General features: G+C 31.7%; 1 protein-coding gene across 2 annotated transcripts in view; it reads left to right on the plus strand.

Moving 5' to 3' along the window:
• LOC130902024 (mucin-2) overlaps positions 1-19647 on the plus strand; it is a 551276-nt gene that overhangs the window by 53225 nt on the left and 478404 nt on the right. For both annotated transcript variants that reach the window (XM_057813821.1, XM_057813822.1), the window contains exon 2: positions 3646-3837. In XM_057813821.1, coding sequence (XP_057669804.1) covers positions 3750-3837 — 88 coding nt within the window. In that variant the 5' untranslated portion in view covers positions 3646-3749. The remainder of the gene's footprint in view (positions 1-3645; positions 3838-19647) is intronic.

A 19647-nucleotide genomic window follows, 5' to 3' on the forward strand; every position in this document is an offset into this window, starting at 1 on the left:
TATGTAATTCAATTATCAAGGAAATTTTATCTATAATAAAGATAAGTTTCTATCCAGATTTATTTCAAAATAAGAATAGACTGTATGTTTGGATAATGTCTATGTATTTCACGTAATTGTACAAGAGTTGCCATCAGAAATAGAACCACGTGTTGTTTTAGGATGGCTTAAGATTCTTGTTTCGCTGTCGCTTACGTTTGCTATAAAAACAGTTATTCTTTCATTCAAGAATTCTTCACTCTCTTTTTCTGAATAATGACACTTGTTCTGTACTATTATCCGTAAAACCTTCATGCTCTAATAATTTTGCTTGTATATAAACTTTTTTCTCTCTCTAGGAGTAAGCGATGTATTTAAACAAGTTAATTATGCGTTACATAATATTTTTATTAGAAATTTGAGAGCTCACATGTAATTACGAGTTTTGGAATTGGAACTTTTTGTTTCCTCTTTCTTTCAGGATCAAGTTTTAGTATTTCAAACAAATATTTCAGTGCTCACAGACGATGTCTGTATTTAATTTAGTTAGTTGATTTGTTATTATTGGACTCATCTCTCGATTTTAACGAAATATTGAAGATTTATATGATAGTTAATTTTAATTTCATATAATTATGAATTCGATGGAAATATTAAGAGGGATCAGAGGTTCATGTTAATAATTCAATTGTTATTTGTGAGTTTATTTCAAACTTTGAGATCGAGATATTTGAAGATTATTGTGAATTCTACACAATTACGAGGGTTGCTACTAAGTTTCGAGATATGGCATCAATGATGTGAATATGTCAAATTTGATATTGCCATCATTAATTTTGACATTTTCAATGGAGAACTTACTCATACGTGTGCTATTTGAATTATTTGTACATACTTAAAACGTTCATCTTGGTAACGGAATGAAAATAAATCGCGAACTTATTCGTATGATGCTTTTCCATCATATTCGATGTGAACTGAATCAACACCAATGTGCTGATCAACTGGTTGCGACTGTTGGTGATAACGCACCACCTCAAGTCACCGTGTTTTGCTGGTTTTCCAAATTCAATCGTGGTCGCACTTCGCAGGATTAATTTCATGGAGATCCTCCAAAATCGACTGTTGTGCCAGAAAACATCGATGTTGTGCGTAAACTGACAATCGCTCAAAAACAACTTGTGTCGATTTGTACGAATAAATGCTGAAAAAATCAATGGCGGTCCTTCTAAAGAAGTCTATAAGCGCGACAAATCATGAATCTATGCATATACACTCGAAACTTAAATAGTCGCATGCTTTTTCTGAATATTTAGAATTGTCGCCACCACTTCATTAGAGCAACATAGAACGGTGAATTCTAAATGTTACACGAGCATTTGTTTACCAGAAGTGTTGGAAAAAATCAGGGAAACCAATCGTAGAATACAACATCTTCTTTTTCTTCTCATGCCATTTTCTCATTGAAGGTTAGGTTAGGTTAGGTTAGGTCATGGTCATGGTCATGGGTCATCCGCCGCACCAATTAATTCTTGTTCCCGCATATCAAAAATAACTTGCGTTTTTCCATACCTGAAGGAGCAGTTAATGCGTTCAAATCACATGTTTTGGAGGCAACTCAATCGGAATGCAACAAATGCTTGGACATTGGTTTAAAAGCATGCAAAAGTGTAAGGATCTTAATATTTTGGAAAACAATAAAGCCATATCAAGTATAAATTTTTGATTTTATTTATCTATCTCAAAACCTGAGTATATATAAAACATAATCTGTAATTCAGTGTGAAATGGATAGCAAAAAACCATGTCCGTATGCTGTAAGTTTCTAAGGTTCGCAAGGGTTGAGTTGCAACCAAGAATTTTCACGATATTTTTGTAGTTCGTTAATACCAAAGAAGAAAGTTCTGTGGGTTCAGAATAGGTAATTTCGATCTCTCTAGCTCCTATATATTAGAAAGAGCAACAATATTAGACAACAACGTGTTGAGGGGAGAAGTAGAAGCAGAGACATGTCATACATTCGAGGAAATTCCGTAAAACAACCTTGGACGAATGCTTGATTATTTTATTACTCTCTTTTTCATAAAATTGACTATAGTATCTTGAAAAAAATGAATACCGATTTTCCACATAGAGATAGAGAAAATAATATACGTAATATTATAGAGGGAGAAATGCTTTATAGTCAAAAAATTGTCAATATTTAAAGACAAAAGTTGTAAAAACTTATATATAAAAAATTTATTTATCTTTTACTTTTTATTTATATAAACACCAAGAAATATGTTAACCTATCTATCAATTTAATGTAGTTTTACATAGGTAAGGAATATTTGGCAGTAGGTTCGGCACAGTGAACAAACATTAATTAACAAGATAAATATTGAGCTTTTCGACATTTACATAGGCAATGAAATATTTGAAATAGATTAATATCCCCAAGATAAGAAATAATATACCGTGATCAAATTATAGTATCAATTGGAGAATCAGTGCAGTCACATGACTTTAAACAATCATAATCCATGGAAAAACTAATAGATAGTAAAAGATCTGATGAATACGGTGTAATTAAAATAAATTCGGACTATCCACAGAGCATTATAGGTAGAATACGAGTAGTGAATGATATATCGATATCTAGCGACAACCTTTAGGTTTAGAACGTGCACCCACGTATATTTCTTGACGTACGCATACCGAAAGTAGCACGCAGTATCCAAAATAGCGACGCTACTAAAAAAAGCGTCTTGCGTGTGAGAGTACATACGATGTTCCTCGTTGTATATGATGGAACGTGCATTCCAACTGAAAGTCAATCATTCAACGTTGGTATTGATACACAGGTTCACTTATCTAACATGAAAGCACTCGAAAGCAGAAACAACGGTGAAAGCGGTTGCAAAATTCCATAAATTCGCCATAACATAATGGAGGAGCAGGCAACACTTCATATTTTAAAAGCGTTTGCGATTCAACCACATGGTACAAAGTAACCAATCTGCGATGAATCTGTTCGAATCGATATTAACGACGTCCTACGGAATGATTATTGCTTACCTTATGGAAATATATCAAACTTCGATTGAGAAAAAAATTGAGATGTACTGAGCTAAGGAACAAAGATATTAAAATATATTATATTGAAAAAATTGCAAATTCGATAAATATGAACTGTTCGTTTAAACAAAATAGACGACTAAAGTAATATAAATGAGAAAATGTATGTTGAGTGAACGATAATTTATGTTTAACTTCATAACTTTGTTTGATGACTAGAGGAACTGATCTTTTTACTCCACATCTGACATATTTACAATTTATTTTCACTTCCCACTGTAACCCATGATGTAAAAAATTGTGCATAAAGTAGCTCAAATTCCTTAAAGTCTTATATCAGTATCAAATTTGATCTGCTTCGAAAACGTACGGTGATTTAATACATGGGTTTAAAATAAATGACACCAACACACTATAATGTCAGTAAATTCAAAAAAGAAATTCGTGTTGCAATATTGACGTGTTCTCTCGTACTATATAATACGTAATAAAATATACTCGTTTCAATTTTATATTGAAAAGCGACATTACTTTCTGGTAGTCCTTTATATCAACGAATTGATTTATGCTTTCACCCCAAAAACTAATATATATTTCTGTTTTCAGATAAAGAAAACGCTGCATACTTTGACCGACAAGCGAGTTATGTGTGATAACCGTATCGAGAATAATAGCGAATATCCGTGTTGATAACTTTTATTGTGCTTGATATGTTATTGACTGTGAAAATGCCAATAAAGAGACTACTGTTGATGTCGATGTTCCTAGGGATCTGTTTAGGCTACGGATCTGCAAAAGGTGAGTTCTCTATAATTAGAATAATAGTTATCATTCACCATTCATGAAATATTGTCCATGGTATTCTCGATATTAATATTTTCGAATTGATAATTGAAAAGTTGGATTTTTTCTGTTGGAAAATATCTAGTTTTTATTATTAGGAATGTTTAATTAGGAATTATTAATTTTGAATTGAGTCGATAGTGGGAAGACAAGAGAAAAAAATATATTCAAGAATATTCAAATGTACTAGAATATAATGAGTAGCTTCGCTATTGGTATATAATTTGCGCACTTCCGAATATATTCTGAATATTTTCCGGACGTGTTAAATACGCATTCTTCGTTCAGAACATATTCTGAACATACATATCTACACGAACAATATATGAACATCTAAAATTATAATTTTATTTCAAAACTAGCTTGAAGAATAAAATGTATATAATTAACTGGCGAAAGGTTTATTTTTGATGTTTGTAAGTCAACTACCACGTTTTTTTAAATACAATAATCACATAGGTTAGAGGTTATTTCGTGGTAAATATCACAAGAAGGAAGAATGCACATGCGCCAGATTAAAAATTACTGTCCGAGAATACATTGGACGTATTCAGAACGCGATCGGAATTAGAAATCTGTGCTCCATGAACACGGAATTTTAAATCCTGAACATGTTTTATTACCACCGCGAACGCATAAATTCAAACTGTGCATAAATCTGGTAACAGAACATGTTCAGGATATCTACCGCGAACAGAGCTATTATATCGTTTGTAATTATAACTCGGTTAAATCGTGGAATTTCCCTTGCAAATAATAGTTAAGTTAAAAAAGTTATAAGAGTTCTTGTGTCTCAATTTATTGGAAATAAATGGTTTAAAATCTATTTTCAATCGGAATTTAATAAACATTTTAATGTATTTGAAAGTGACTAGCGGAATTTCTAATTAGGGATAGATACAGCATACATCACTGTTTTATATGTTATTAACAAATATGATGCAATATGGCGCATTATTCTGACTAGAAATTTAGTGTGGGCTCTAATCAAATGGTTCGAAGATTTAAGTAATTGAACGATTTAAAAATTATTTCTATTACCTAACAACGTAGCTCTGTTTGGACTTTGGGCTTCTCAACAATGGACCTCGGGTGCATCAACAATGAGCCTTCATATAATTTAGTTCCTTGACTTGAAGCCAATTATCTCATTTTTAGCCTTTTTGTTTCCTTGATACGTAGTCACAGCTTTTCTGAAACAAAACAATTTGTAGTTCTGCATTTTGGAGGTACTGTTTAGATTCTGGATTTTCAGTAGGGTCCGGTTTTTATTCGCTTTTTGATTAGTCCCTTGACTTGGAGCACCATCCTATACTTCACAAATTTCGGATATCATACGTGCCATTGTCCAACTATCTCATTCATAGCCTCTTTGTTTTCCTGGTTTACTTTAACATTCAAAACTTATTTGGCAGTCGTGAATGAATATGTGCAAACCAATATCTTGATTTTGTAGGAGTTTGTTTATTTCCATAAATTTTTCTGATAGATTTTCTTTCGAATATCCTCAATCTTTCTTTGTCGCACTCTATCAACATCTAAATTTGAGTTTATTGGGAAAATAAACAATTTGTAGATCTGCATTTTGGAGTTACGGATTAGATATTGGCTTTTCAGTGGGGTCCAGGTTTTATTCGCTGTTGGATTAGTCCATTGACTTGGAGCACCTTCCTGTACTCCACCAATTTCTTTGTTTTACTGGTATATTTCCACAGTCAAAACTTTTGGTACTCGTGAATGAATATGTGCAAACCATTGGATTCTTCCAGCTTTGATGAAACAAATAATGTCTTGGTTTTGTAGGATTTCGCTTATTTCCATGAATTTTCCTGATGGATTTTCACTGAATATCCTCAATCTTTCTTTGTCGCACTCTATCAGCGTCCAAATTTTAACCCCGTATGAGATTCAAAGGTGCGGTTTAAATATTGGCTTTTCAGTAGGGTCCAGCTTTTATTTGCTCCTTGATGGATGTCGAGCAATTTGAATTGTTATCAGATTCTCATGGTACTTGAACGTTGCTATTTTCTTAAGAGTTCTGTTCTATTCTACAGTAAGTAAGTTAAAATGTTTTATCCCCTGAAGCGATCATATACAGTATTTTACTTCCATTGATTATGAGTCCGACCTCTCTCGCTTTTTCTTCTATGTATTTCAACTCCATCAGTCTAATTGTACTTCTTGTTATTAGTGCGATACCACATATTTTTGTCGATTTGTTAAATATTGTACAATATGTTCACTATGCTTAATGACAAAGTGAAGAGTAGGTATAAACAGTGTTGCTTATAGTCCATTACCTTGCCTCGACTCTTTATAGATCTTGAATGGGTCACTTAAGCTTTAGAATTTTCCATATACATCATTATCAAGTTTCTCAGCTTTCTAGACACTTCCAGATATTCAAGTGTTGCTAGTACGTTGGAAAATTATTTCAACCGAGTTTAAAATAATTGTTCCTCCAAATAACTATTTCGATTTTTATAATTATAAGCCTTGAAAGTGTCAATTTCAAAAGATAATCATAAAAAGTTTCATCAACTTGAATATGACAAGAGATCCACTTGTCCGGAAATTCAAGTATGACGATTTTTTTTGTTTAAAACATTCAAAAATGGTGATTTGACTATAACGGTGTATATTGCTGAATTCTAATAAAATTGCTAAAGAAACAGAAGCTAATTTCTATTCAGTTATTTGACTCCCTAAACCGATCCTGTTTCCAAAATAAATTTTTAATAGACCTAATACGATTAATCAATCGAAAATATTAGTTTTAGCTGTCTTAATATCCTTGTTCGGTTCTTAAGCTACCGATGACATTTATCCTGTTGAATAAATCGTTGAAGTGCTGTTAGTACATAGCTAATTTCTATTTATAACGAAATAAAACGAACCTATCCACTAAATGCCAATAAAAGTACACTAGAAAGTTGTAAGATATCATTAGATGAAGAAAAAAGATTCAATATTTAAAAATGAGTAATTGGGAGAAGGATAATGTTTTTTAACCATTGATAACAGACTATCTAATTACAAAATACAAGATACCGACCAGAGCCAATCAGATTATCAGGTAATATGTGGTTATGAATTTTTTTGTAAACGGCAATAAAAATGCTTGGAAACCCACATAAAATTTCCCAAATATATGAAACACCGATGACCTTTTGCAAACTAATGTAAAAACTCATAAATTGCTATTGGAATGTCATGGTACTCAGGAAATATTCAAATAACAAATAATCGCTTCTGATATAACAGTGAAAATGCAATGATTCAACCACATTTGAATGAATAGTGGACAGAATACGGCACTAAGCGGCCAGCTAGGTTCTTCTTCGACACATTATTAGTTAAAGAGATGATTCACATATCGTTTCAGACGTGTAGTGATACTCAAAATTCTGTCGTTGCTGAATTGCACGTTATCCAATGAGTACAAAACCAAATAAATAATGCGCAGTGTAGAATTTCTGTAGGTCACAATTCAAACAACCAGCACTTTCTAAATCATATCGTTACAGGGGACAAAAGGTGGCTTCTTTATTTTTTCCCACAAGCAAAAATGCAGTATGGAAAAACAAGGATCTTACTCGTAGATTATCAACGACATAGAATTTTAATATTGTACCGGTAAAGTTATTGCTATATTCAGTTGATTCTTTGGAGAACATCAACGTAGAACGTTATTGTGCCAATTTGACAAAGTTACGGGAAAGCTGTTTCATCTAAACGACTGGAGTACATTAGAAGTTATACCGACAGTTCATGTAGGAAACCCGGAGTTACAGATTGATTATCGAATGACTATTTTCTGCTTTCAGGCTAGAGATATACTTATACAGTTTTCTCTAGACACAAGATGTGTAAAAATCTGTTAGACCTGTTTCTATGTATACGGAGCAGATTTGTGTGTTCTAGATCAATTTTTGTCTTTCGTATTTTCATTTTTTTATCAGAATGAAGACAATGAAGACAATCAGACAATGAAGTATTAATTTAAAAAGGAAATGAATAGGCTACAATCAAATAAAATCGTTCTACATTAACATTTCGATTAAGAATTTAGAGAGACGTATTATGAAAAATTACGAATTTAATAATGCCTTTATAATTTATTTCAAATATTATTCCACCATCAAAATAGTTTTTCCATTTTCTCATAACAAATAGCCGATCCTTTTCAACGACTAAAATACTTGGTTGAACGTGTTTTTTCCAGTAATTTAGAGATTATGGGTTTTTTAAGTTTTTTGTCTCAAAAAATAAAGAAGAGAAACGAAACGGTACCTTGTATTGGAAAATTTTTATGAAATACCTCTTATAGAATCCAATCGATTTAGTTTCCAGCCTTTTCCGTCCGTGTTTCTCCTCATCGCACGTATTTTCATATTCAATTTTAACGCAACCCTAAAGTAATCTGGTTTACACGATGAAGGTCCATATACTATTTGATTACGAAGCACCCTCTTGTGAGAGGACGGCCCAATTGAGGGTTTGTTTGTTTTATCGAGATCTAATTTTGATGGGGGTTGTACGTACCTATCGGATATACGAAAGGGTGTTGTAGTGACAAGGGGGAATGAAGCTTCTGGTTAATTATGCATTGTGTTGGGGCTATTCAGGAGGAATATATGAAAAATACTTTTCAGCTGGAAGTAAATGAGTTTTGCATTCTAAATTGAGAAATATTTTATTATATCGCAGCTTTAACAAAATTAGTGTAAATATGTATGAAATATGGGCAAAATCAATGTTTTATTTTAGAAAAAAGATATGATGAACCAGGTCTGGCTATTAAATAACGAGACTGCTTGCCTAGAGGGCACTCTAGATGAGTGGGGTATAAAACTAGTAGTGCGTTGGGTACCTACATATCTTGTCCCAAAACACGATTTCGTCGCTATTATAGTATTTGTGCAGAAGCGGTTTGAAACGAACGTGTTTTTTTCCAAATTTCTCTTTAAATTGGAAAAAAAAATTCTCTATCACGTGCGCGTGTTTTTGAGTAATGTAAGCGTTTTAGTGAGGGCCGAGAAAGCACTGAAGATGACCAGCGCCCAGGTCGCCCTGTGACTATTTCAACTCTGGAAACAGTGATCAAAATCAAAAAAATTATGAGTGAAGATCGTCAAATGAGCATCTGGTTGATTGCCGAGGCTGTAAACGCCCATAAAGGAACGGTTAGAAAAATTTTACCAGAAGAATTACACGTGATAAAAGTCTGTGCGAAGTTGGTACCAAAAAATCTGCTTCCTGATCAAAAGCTCTTGCGTTAACGGGTATGTTCAGATCCCCTTGAAAGGTTAGAAAGGTTAGAGAAAGATCTGCTTTGAGAGAAACCCGATTTGAGTCAATGGAAGCGGTAAAACAAAAAACGCACTTACCAAAGAAAATTTTCCGCACTGCTTCTATCGGAGGAAAAAATGTATGGAAAGGTTTGTGGAGAGGGTAGGGGAGTATATTGAAGGGGAGCATACGAATATAGAATAATTTTTATAATAAAACCCTTTTTCGTTACCCGTCTCGTTATTTAATAGCTAGACCTCGTAGACTCGAAGAATTGCATAGTATGTCAATGAGTGGATTATTATTTTAGGTTGATTGGTAATTCATCTATTTGAATACCACTATAACCAGTTAAGGGATGAATATTTCATGATTCTAGTAGCGCAAAAATATAGAAATCATAAATTCTCAAGGACTCTTAAGTAAAGTCCTATCATATATCATCCAGGAATATATTATTGAAAATTCGATGGATATTGCAGAATCTTTGACAGATTTGACGCATTTCGAGAATTGTGACACGTGGAAGAGCAAAAATAATCGAGTTTTTAATGTCAGCGATTCAGTTTCGTATATTGAACCAAGACGGTTTAGGATTGACAAACTTTGGTACAGAAATTGCTTTTCAGTCTCTGATAATTTCATCAAGTAACTTTAACGGTAAAACTTTAGCCAATTACATGAAGACACTTTGTAAATCAGCGGCACCTTACAAATTTTCAATTAACTTGGTTCCAATAATGATTTGCGAGGTTTTTTGTGGTACCGCATGGAAAAATTCACATTAGTTAGATTTATCAATCACGACGATATCATATCATCATCATTTCGCTGCCTATCTCGTCCACTGCTGACATAAGTTTCACTAAACCTTGACTATTTTGCTTGGTCTTAGAGAGCTGGTTAGATTTTCTCAATTATTCTTTCATCACGTAGGCTATTGTCTCTTCTTTCTGTATTCTCCATACCTTGGAAGCCATTCTAGTACTCTCTTCGACCATCTATTATCTTCCATTTCAAATGTGTGACCAACATAGACCTTTCCATGACTTGTTAGGCTATTTTTATTCCATTTGCAGTTTTTTATGTGAATATTAGTGTTTCCGAGCCATATGTCAATACTGGGAAGACGCATTGGTTGAACACCCCCCGTTTAAGACTTCCCAGTGGCATCGGTCACGAAAAGCACCAAAAAACCAAGGCTACAATCAAATACAACCATGACGTGGTATATTACTCTGAATTACTGACGCAGTTCGTCAAAAATTATCGAATAAAGGCGTCGTAGAATCATCCGAGGTGTACGCTTGCCGCTTTCCAAGGATTCTGTACACGAATGTGGCTTCATAGATATTGAATACCCACCATATATCCTTGATCTGGAACCGTCCGACAAATTTTGTTCGCAAAGCTAAAGACTGGGTTGAGAGGTAAAAGATTTAACAGCGACGATGAAATTGAACAGGTGGTGTACGACCATTTTGACTCTAAAGATGCATCATATTTATATAGTGGCATAGTATGTTGAAATGAAAATACGGATATATGGATCGAATACGTACATTTTTATCCAAAATAGTTAAATTCGGACAGTGACATAGAAAAATCACAAGACTAGTTTTGAAAGGAAAATATTTCCCAAATTTCTATTCTACATTATTATTAAACTTCACAAAATGAACTATTTGAATTGTAGATTTTTCAAATTGATATGTAGAAAATTCTTTGCCAATAATTTTACTCTGGGTTTGAATGAAATAAAGTTATATGTTTTCTACCTCGATACACGTTCAGTATTTGTAAATGGACATGGGAGCCAAACGTAGCCGAATTAAATTTTTTATTTGATGGAGCAAGCTCCAATTGCCTTTTACAATCCTTCTTACGATTGTATAATGGGAACGTTGGTGAAGAAAATATTGATATATAGATATGAGCTTCTTTTATATACCATACATATAACGAACCATTTTTTTTTCAATTATGTATCCAGCTTCTACACTCAACGTAAAAGATTGTACTCCTCTAGTTGGTATATTTTCTTTTCTTTCATTTTAAATCAATCCTCACCTTTTACCATCGTTCACATCTTCTTGAGAGATGATGGAAACTTCAAATTAAATAGTTCTGCCTAATTTTCGAATTTTTCATCTTCATTGAAACCTTGTACTTCGGTATATGCAGTATTCAATTAGGTTCCGGCAGTTACTACTGCAGTCCCATATTTTATGGGGTGTCGGATATAAAATTTAGTTCAGAACAAATATAGGTGACTATGAAGTATTAGTTCGTCTGGTTTTCTAATAAAACAACTACTCCACTTAATCTTTTTTATGAAGGCAAGCAACCTCGTCAGTCATGAGAATAAGAGCTAGTGAGAAGATTTTGTTAAACATTGTGAAAGAAAAAGAGCAGTGGAAATAGTGATAGCAATGGATGTACAGAAGCACCAATTATAAGCCAGATTAATTAGGATCCAACAAAGAGTGTGAGAAAATTTGCCAAAGATACTACTTCTCATATTAATAAATAATATTGATGCTCCTGGCGTTATACGTAGAATGCGATTTATAAAAAAAACAAGAAATTGATGCTGCAGGTTAATAGAGTGCTTCGAAACGTCAGACGTAATTTCGGATAGAGCCAAAACTTAATGGAAAAAAAGTGCCCATACTTATTTAACTAAAAAAAACAAGAACCTATATTCACTACACTGGACTTTTGTGAAACGTTACAAGAAACGGAAGCCCCCAGTCCCTATTTCCATATAAATGCATCCCTTTTATCGACAGGGTTTCATTTACGTAGAAAAATTTCAATTCACATAATGCTTACCAATTAATAATGATAATTAATAACTTTATTAATATTTTATATCAGAATCGGTTATTACTTCATAATTTTCGAATATTCGGTACCCAGTATCGAGTTTTATCAAGAGTATCTTTTTAGTGTAAATGTTGTTCAAGTTGATTTGAAATTTTGCTTAATAAATCTAATTTTGAAAAAGTTATATTCAATACTACTTGATATGAAGCGTGTAACTTGCGCCCACTATGAGGTCAGACATACAAAAAAAATTCATTGGATGTATTAGCTTCAAAAAAAATATTCTTATAAAATTTCAAAACAATGTTGTCAGTAGTTGCGGCAAAATCGTAAAAAATATGTATAATTTTTTATTCTTGAATACGGGTTACGTTACGAAAATTTTTACTGAGCAAACCTCAAATATTTCCCAGTTTTCTATCTATCCTAGAGACGGAATCACCTTTTGTTGAAAAACCCTATATTGATCTCATGTTTGAAATATACCTTATACTCTTATTTCCCTTTTTAAATATTTTTCAAATTACTTGAATTATCATTCATAAAATTTCATTATCATAAATATACTGACGATTTTAAATGCATGTATTTAAAAAAAAATATTGGTCGTAACTGTTAAAACATCTTATTTATCACGGTATACAAAGCATTGCAATAAAAAATAACGAGTACAAGTAAAACTTGATGCAGAAATTCATATTAGTAGCTAATGAAATTTTTATAGCGGTTGTTTTATAGTAGGCAGAATCTACAAATTGTTGTTCACATACTTTTTACCTTTTTTTTCAAACTATAATGATTCGAAATTCTTTCATATGCGGCACAGTGAAATATGTTACTTATAAGCCCTGGTTTCAGCTTAGATTAACATTTTTTGGGAAATTTTTAATTCAAAACAGATAAGGTGTTAAGAGGTCTCTGTTCTAACCCATCATTCAGCTACCGTTCCTCCGCCAAAATTTAGATACCCAATTCTTATATCTATACAGGGCTATTGAGTAGTATGATAAAAATTCGTGCCTCCTCTGTCCATTGAGATATCAATTTGAAAATTTGCGGGATCATAACCATGATCAGTTTCCACATTTTGAAATTATTTACAATCTTACAAAGTATTCCATGTCAATTTTTTTAAATGAAATATTTTATTGCATATTTAAAATCAATTCATTACAATCATGTAAGGTTGTGATGTGTTCTAGAGGGCAATTGAAAAATTAGAGGCCAAAATATCTGAATATTAGTAGAAACTCTGAAAAATTTTGTATTTCGTTAACTACTTTTTTCTATTAAGCATTCTTTATACGTAAAGTTATCAGTTCGTGAGATTTTCTAATTTTTTTATGCAAAAACAATAATTATGTACCTATATCTAATCACTAAACAATTAATTGTTAGTTGCCTAAGACTTATTGGTTCAAAACTGATATTTAATTTTCTATTTCTGAAACCTTTTCAAATATTAATACATCTAAATGTTGATTTTAGGTCTCTTTTGTTTTAAAATAGTTTTTTTGATAATTTTTAAAATAGTTTTTTTAATAATTTTTAAAAGATAGATGAAAATTGACTTTTTGACTCTTTATCAAAATATGATACCTATTGACACTGACAATTTGCGTATTTATATTGATGGTTGTGCTATGGCTGCTTCCATTTCAAGTGTTATAGCACAATTGGTAATGGACGATCATGAGGAAACTGTCCTAAGAAAACTTGATATAAATATTCCATCATTTTTCCGATATATAGATGATTGCATAACAGCCGTACCAAAGAATCAAATTGGAAATATAAATAAAAAATTCAATTCACAATCGAGGTCGAGCAAAATAATAGAATCAATTTGTCAATTTAAACTTCAATTCGAGTCATGCTATGTCATAAAAAATATCAGTGATAATAAGTTTGGCTGATAGATCTATTCAACTATCAGATCCTGAATCTAGATGATTAGCTATTCAAAAAGCAAAAACTGCATCGAAAGAAAATTATTATCCGGAAAAAATGATAAATAACATATTCAAGAGATAGATAGACAGATACCATAATCAATTGAAAAACAAAACAAACGAAACATCAAAACATAAAACATTTTTCCTTAACATATGTACAAGGACTCTCCCAACAATCGTTAAATTATTCCAATAAATATAAATACAAGTCATATTTCATTAGTATTAAATATTTCACTAATTGAAATCTAAAACACCAAAAAACAAAAGAAGTAATATTATATATCAAGTGCCTTGTACTAATTGTGACGCTGTTTACATATGGCAGGCATCTCAATATTTAGAAAATAGACTAAAAGGTCATCAATACGATAAAAAAAATAGAACTGCATTAACGAACCATGAAATATCAAAAAAACATAAATTCAATTATAAAGATTCAAAAATACTTTAAACGGAATCTAATACACGACAAAGGGAATTTTTAGTAATGGTTCACATTCATAAGAACGAAAAAGCTATAAATGATAAGAAATTACTGCTATATATTTTAGATGTAGGGATCAAAGTAAAAAATAATTTTTCTTATTAGAACAATGTTCTGAGTTGATTTTATCCCTATTTTGATATTCATGATGAGGGTATATAAATAAGCAAATTGTCAGTGTCAATATCATCTAAGCTTTGGATAAAGACCAAAATTATGTCGAGACGTTGAAATCCTTAACGTTATTCATTGAAATAGACTTTAAATCAAGAAAAAAGTGTATGACGGAAACATCTAAGGAATGAAAAATGTATATTATATAAAATAAGCTCAAAATTTTTTGGTGCATAAAGGAAATGGAAGCAGAGCGATAAATCTTGAGAAAATACTACCTCTAGATCCATAATAGAAGTGTCCTTTATAGTTATACATCATGGTTCAAAAAAACTTATCTCAGTGCTTCAGTTCACAATTTTGCGGACTTGGAAGTTACTGTTATTTCAGCTTACCAGATGAAATTGCACATTCAAAAGCAATAAATGAAATTTATCACTTAGGAAGTGCAAACATGGACGTTTAATGGCTTTCGTTCGCTGAACTGAACATGGAGAACAATTGTACAAGTTTCCAAGTTCGAATAGTAAATGTATAGATAAACTGACGTCTTGGGTCGGTAGTTCAAACTTCTCGGAACTTTCTTTCCCCTTAATTGAAATTAAACATGCGTCCTTCCTATCATTTCTTGCATGTATTGGAAGAGATTATTATTAAAACACTTCTTTATATCTACATATTGGATATAAGGCTCAAAAGAATCTTTATATTTAAATTATATAAATTGGCAAAAACTGGGAACAAATTTTTAGAAGCGTGTTAAAATTTTAATAACGAATTATTCTTTTTCTTGTATTTCTGAAGACCGATAGTTAACTTAACATGAATCGTATATAAGTTAATAAGTTAATAGAAGCAAGTCTAATTAATATTCTTAATAACCTCGATATTTCATTTTATTCATTTTCATCATAGATGCTCTGTTTTCGTGCTGTTTTATCGTGAGCTAAATGAATTTTCTTCGATCTACTAAACTTTCCTAAACTACCTAACCATCATGGTTGTTACGCTATTAATATTTTATTCATCGGTTGTCGACCAAACTAAAATTCAATATCAATAAACTAGTGACTGTTAACTGTATGTGGATCTAATATTCTATTAAAGTCATATCACATTCACAAGAGGATATCTTGTCAAGTTATTGATGTTAATTTCCTTTCAAACAATGATTTTGTATCTGTATCTTGAAACCTTAAGAAACTTTAACACGCAAGTAAATATTTGATAAGATGTTTTACTAGACGATCTGAAGCAGCAGCTGTCTTGTCTCTGTTGTTGCTGACCTGAAGTGAAAATACTTCATATTAATTAGGTTTTCTGGTTTAAATTAGTTTCTTCAAATTGCAAAAGTCTGCATAGTTATGAATATAGTTTGTTATCAATCACAACTTAATACTTCACAGTTGATTTTGGTCAAGATTTGAACCTTTGTAGATTTTAATAAGAGATAAGACTAGATAAATATAACTGTCTCATAAATATTTAAGTTCATATGCAGACCATTTAGGTCCATATTCTCGTAATTATCTCCACTTCTTTCTATTCCTTGCTTTTCCTCTCTAGCTCTAGATGTTTTTTTCTCCAAGATCTTTTTCCACTACTTACCTCCATCGTTTGTTTTGTGTGTGAATTTCATGATTTGATTTTTTCTCCCATCCTAAATTTGTTTGCTTTTCCCAAAAATTCTTCCAAGTATTTTTTCCCAGATATCTAGTTTCTGTTTAGTTTTATTCATCATTATCCATGTCAGGGTGGGTCTCAAAATTCGAACTTTCGTAGATCTGGATATCTCTTTCGATGTTGATATTCTTCTAAGGTTTTCTGCACAGCTGTTAATTGTGGCAATTCTTAGTTCGATTTCCTTTTCTTCTTGGCATTTATTATCTAGTAGTACACTACAATTCTCTTGGCTCTTTTCTCTTCTCTTTTAAGTTGTTTTTTTCTATTGCTTCCACGTTTAATCTTTATTTCCAAAAACTTTATTTTGTCATTATTGAAGTATAGCTTTCTTCTTTGTTTTTATTTAAAAAATGTAATTCATACATGCCTTGTTGCATTTTAATATATTTTCCGAGGTTTCGATTATTAATGTATACATCTTCTGAGAAATAATTCATTGAGATTTGAAGTGGCTTTGAGTTGTATAAATTCTTGTAAAAATTTTAAGTTTATAGGATCCAAAATTCAATATTCAAAGTGACGTTGATAGAAATATTGATTAACGAGTTAATATATAAGAAAAATATTATTAGATAAAGACTGAAGTCAAGTCTAAACGAAAAAACTAATTTTGACACAGAAGATCTTTCGTTTCTTTCTATCAACGTTATCACGTCATCAGCATTAGCTGAGAATTGGTGACATTTATCAAATACCATACCCGTTCTGTTGATACTGGTTTTTCTTATTATATACATAAAATAGTACCGTTGATAAGGGGTCACCTTGTCTTTAATCATCTTATGTTTTGATAAGTTCAATTTTATTGTTATTAATCTTTGCTATATTAGAAGTATCTTCTAATGTCACTTTAACTATTTGAATTAGTTCGTTCGGAATTTCTAATTCTCTTTTAAACTCTTTTAAAATTAACAAAAAGGATTTGTGTTAGTATCTCATATTCATAAGAACCAGTAATCAGCTGTTCTAAACCGTCCTTGGTATTTTCCGAACAATTATTCTGCGTATATATCTAATTTTCTTCTCGAAATTGATGCGAGTTTTTGTATGTGACGTCTAGCAAGGCTATTCCTTCATAATTTCCAAACGTTTTGCCTACCTTTGCCTGGGAGATATAATGGCTTCTCTCAATATTCCTGGCATTTTCTCGGTTTTCCAAATCCGACAAAGTAAATTGGAAATTTCTTCTTTAAGCTGTTCACCGCCATGTTTTATTTGTTTTTTCACTCCATTATCTCCGGGACTTTTATTGTTTTCCATCTTATTCATTACTTTTTCAACTTCTTCTGATTTTCAAAGTTTTCTCCTTTTACTATTTTTTCGAGTGCATTTTCGCTTCTATCACTTTTAACATTAAATATTTCTTCGAAATCACTTACAAGGTTTCCTTCTTTGCCTTTTATATATGTGGTAGTACTCTCGTTTTGTTTTCTTTATGTGTTTAACATCTTTGTCAAACTTTTTAATTTCCTGAGCATTCGCTTTTTTTTTCTAATTATTAACATAACTAACATATAAAGCGGCGTTATCAGAATGCTAATGTATGTGTATTTTATATTTTGTAACGTGAGGGATAAACTTGTGAATAGATACATCATTATTAGTGAGATTTCAACGGAAAAAAAAGAAAAGTGGAGAAGGGATATGTATTTATCACCAAGACTTCAGGTATTTAGGAACAGAATTGATTAAACCAATTTTTGAAAGGTGCATCCACCCACTTGATTTTATTGGTAGAACCAGTTCACCCAATCTCACAAACTATTTATTCGTAATATGAATAAATACATGGCAAAAGATAATAAATTCACGTTTTAAATAACCAGTTACATCAATATTCAACACATTATAAATCTGTATTACCCGGTAGTAACTCTACGAGCTACTTAGCACTGTCGCAACGCTTTTTGTTGTTCACTAAAGTTACTGTATATATTAAAGATGAATTGTCTTATATCAGAGCGCGGATTTACTTTAGACCAGTGAATCTAATACAGATTGTCCTAAGCTATCGTATACAGGCAACATCTTGCTCATTTATTTGAAGAAAAATACTTCTTAGGACATAAAACAACTTCTTATTGACGTATGAGGAATTTAGCAGTCTTGTAGAAACTTTTTATTCCAAAATACGTCATTTAAAAATTATGATGTAAAAATGATGACGATATAATTGGATTTTTTTTATTGATCCTACTGTTCCCAAAAAAATAAGTACAATAATTTTCTGTTTTTATAATCTGATGGTTTGTACGATGGTTTCTGATCTAACAAAGAAACAAGTTATTAATTACCATAATGATTCTTATTATTCAACAAATTTTCCTTGCTCCTTTTGCCGAAAGTTCGACTCATTTCTCTCAAATCTCGTATTAGGAGACTCTTATATCTATTTACTTCAATCCGATGGTCATAGAGTTCCAATTGTTGAACTTTTTCAGTGCAGAGTCCCCATACAATCTTCTTTCATTTGCGTGGGCATTTTTCCTTTCGATGTCAAATATTTAATAACAGCTAAAGACTCCTATTTCCCATTTTCCCATAAAATAGCTGACCTATTATGAACCTGATCTCTCAACGTATGCGTTAGTAAATATTATACATACAAGTACTGATATCTCCAGCTGAAGTCGAAACAACCGTAATCTCTCTTCTATAATATATGAAATCTAGCTTAATACATGCTTTTGAAGCATGGACTATTGTTCTCCATTTCTTTCTATCCCGCATCTTTTTATTCCAGTCACAAATTTCTCATCCATTTTTCAGTTTTCCTCACAATATTTCCTTGTTTGGTCTCCAGTTTGTAAATTGCCTAGTACCCTTTTCATTCTTTTAGAGTGTCTGAACCATTGTATTATTTTTTCTTTAATTGTATTTCCAGTTTCTTGGCGCCCAAATCCTCTATACTCATTATTTCCAACTTTCTTCTTCCTCATTTGTTAGTGTCATAATTTCTACGCCTCATATAACTACAATTTTATTGCATTCTTGTACACTTCAACTTGCCAATGATAATAATTTTTTTTAATACACTATCCACAAGTTGCAGACAAAAATTGATCAATCTTTTCATAAGTACCTACGAGCATTTATGGCTTTATCATTTGTAATTGCTCTACTTTTGATTTGATATGCTTTATTGTTTGTATAATTAAATTATTCACTCCATTTTTATATATATCTTGGCTTACAACATTTTCCGAGGTCTTTCGATTTCTAACCGTCATCCACATCTTTCACAGACACAGGTCTTCTATCAGTTCTGTCTCCTTCATTTCTTCAACTATGCCCTCCCTCTAGTTTCTTCCTGGTATTTCTCTTCTTCTTTTACCTTGTGGTATCCACTTTAAGACATGTTTAGGTATTCTTTTGCCTGACATTCTTTGTATACTTCTGTATAAA

Source organism: Diorhabda carinulata, chromosome X, assembly GCF_026250575.1.
Source record: "Diorhabda carinulata isolate Delta chromosome X, icDioCari1.1, whole genome shotgun sequence".
In the NCBI taxonomy this organism is placed as follows: Eukaryota; Metazoa; Arthropoda; class Insecta; order Coleoptera; family Chrysomelidae; genus Diorhabda; species Diorhabda carinulata.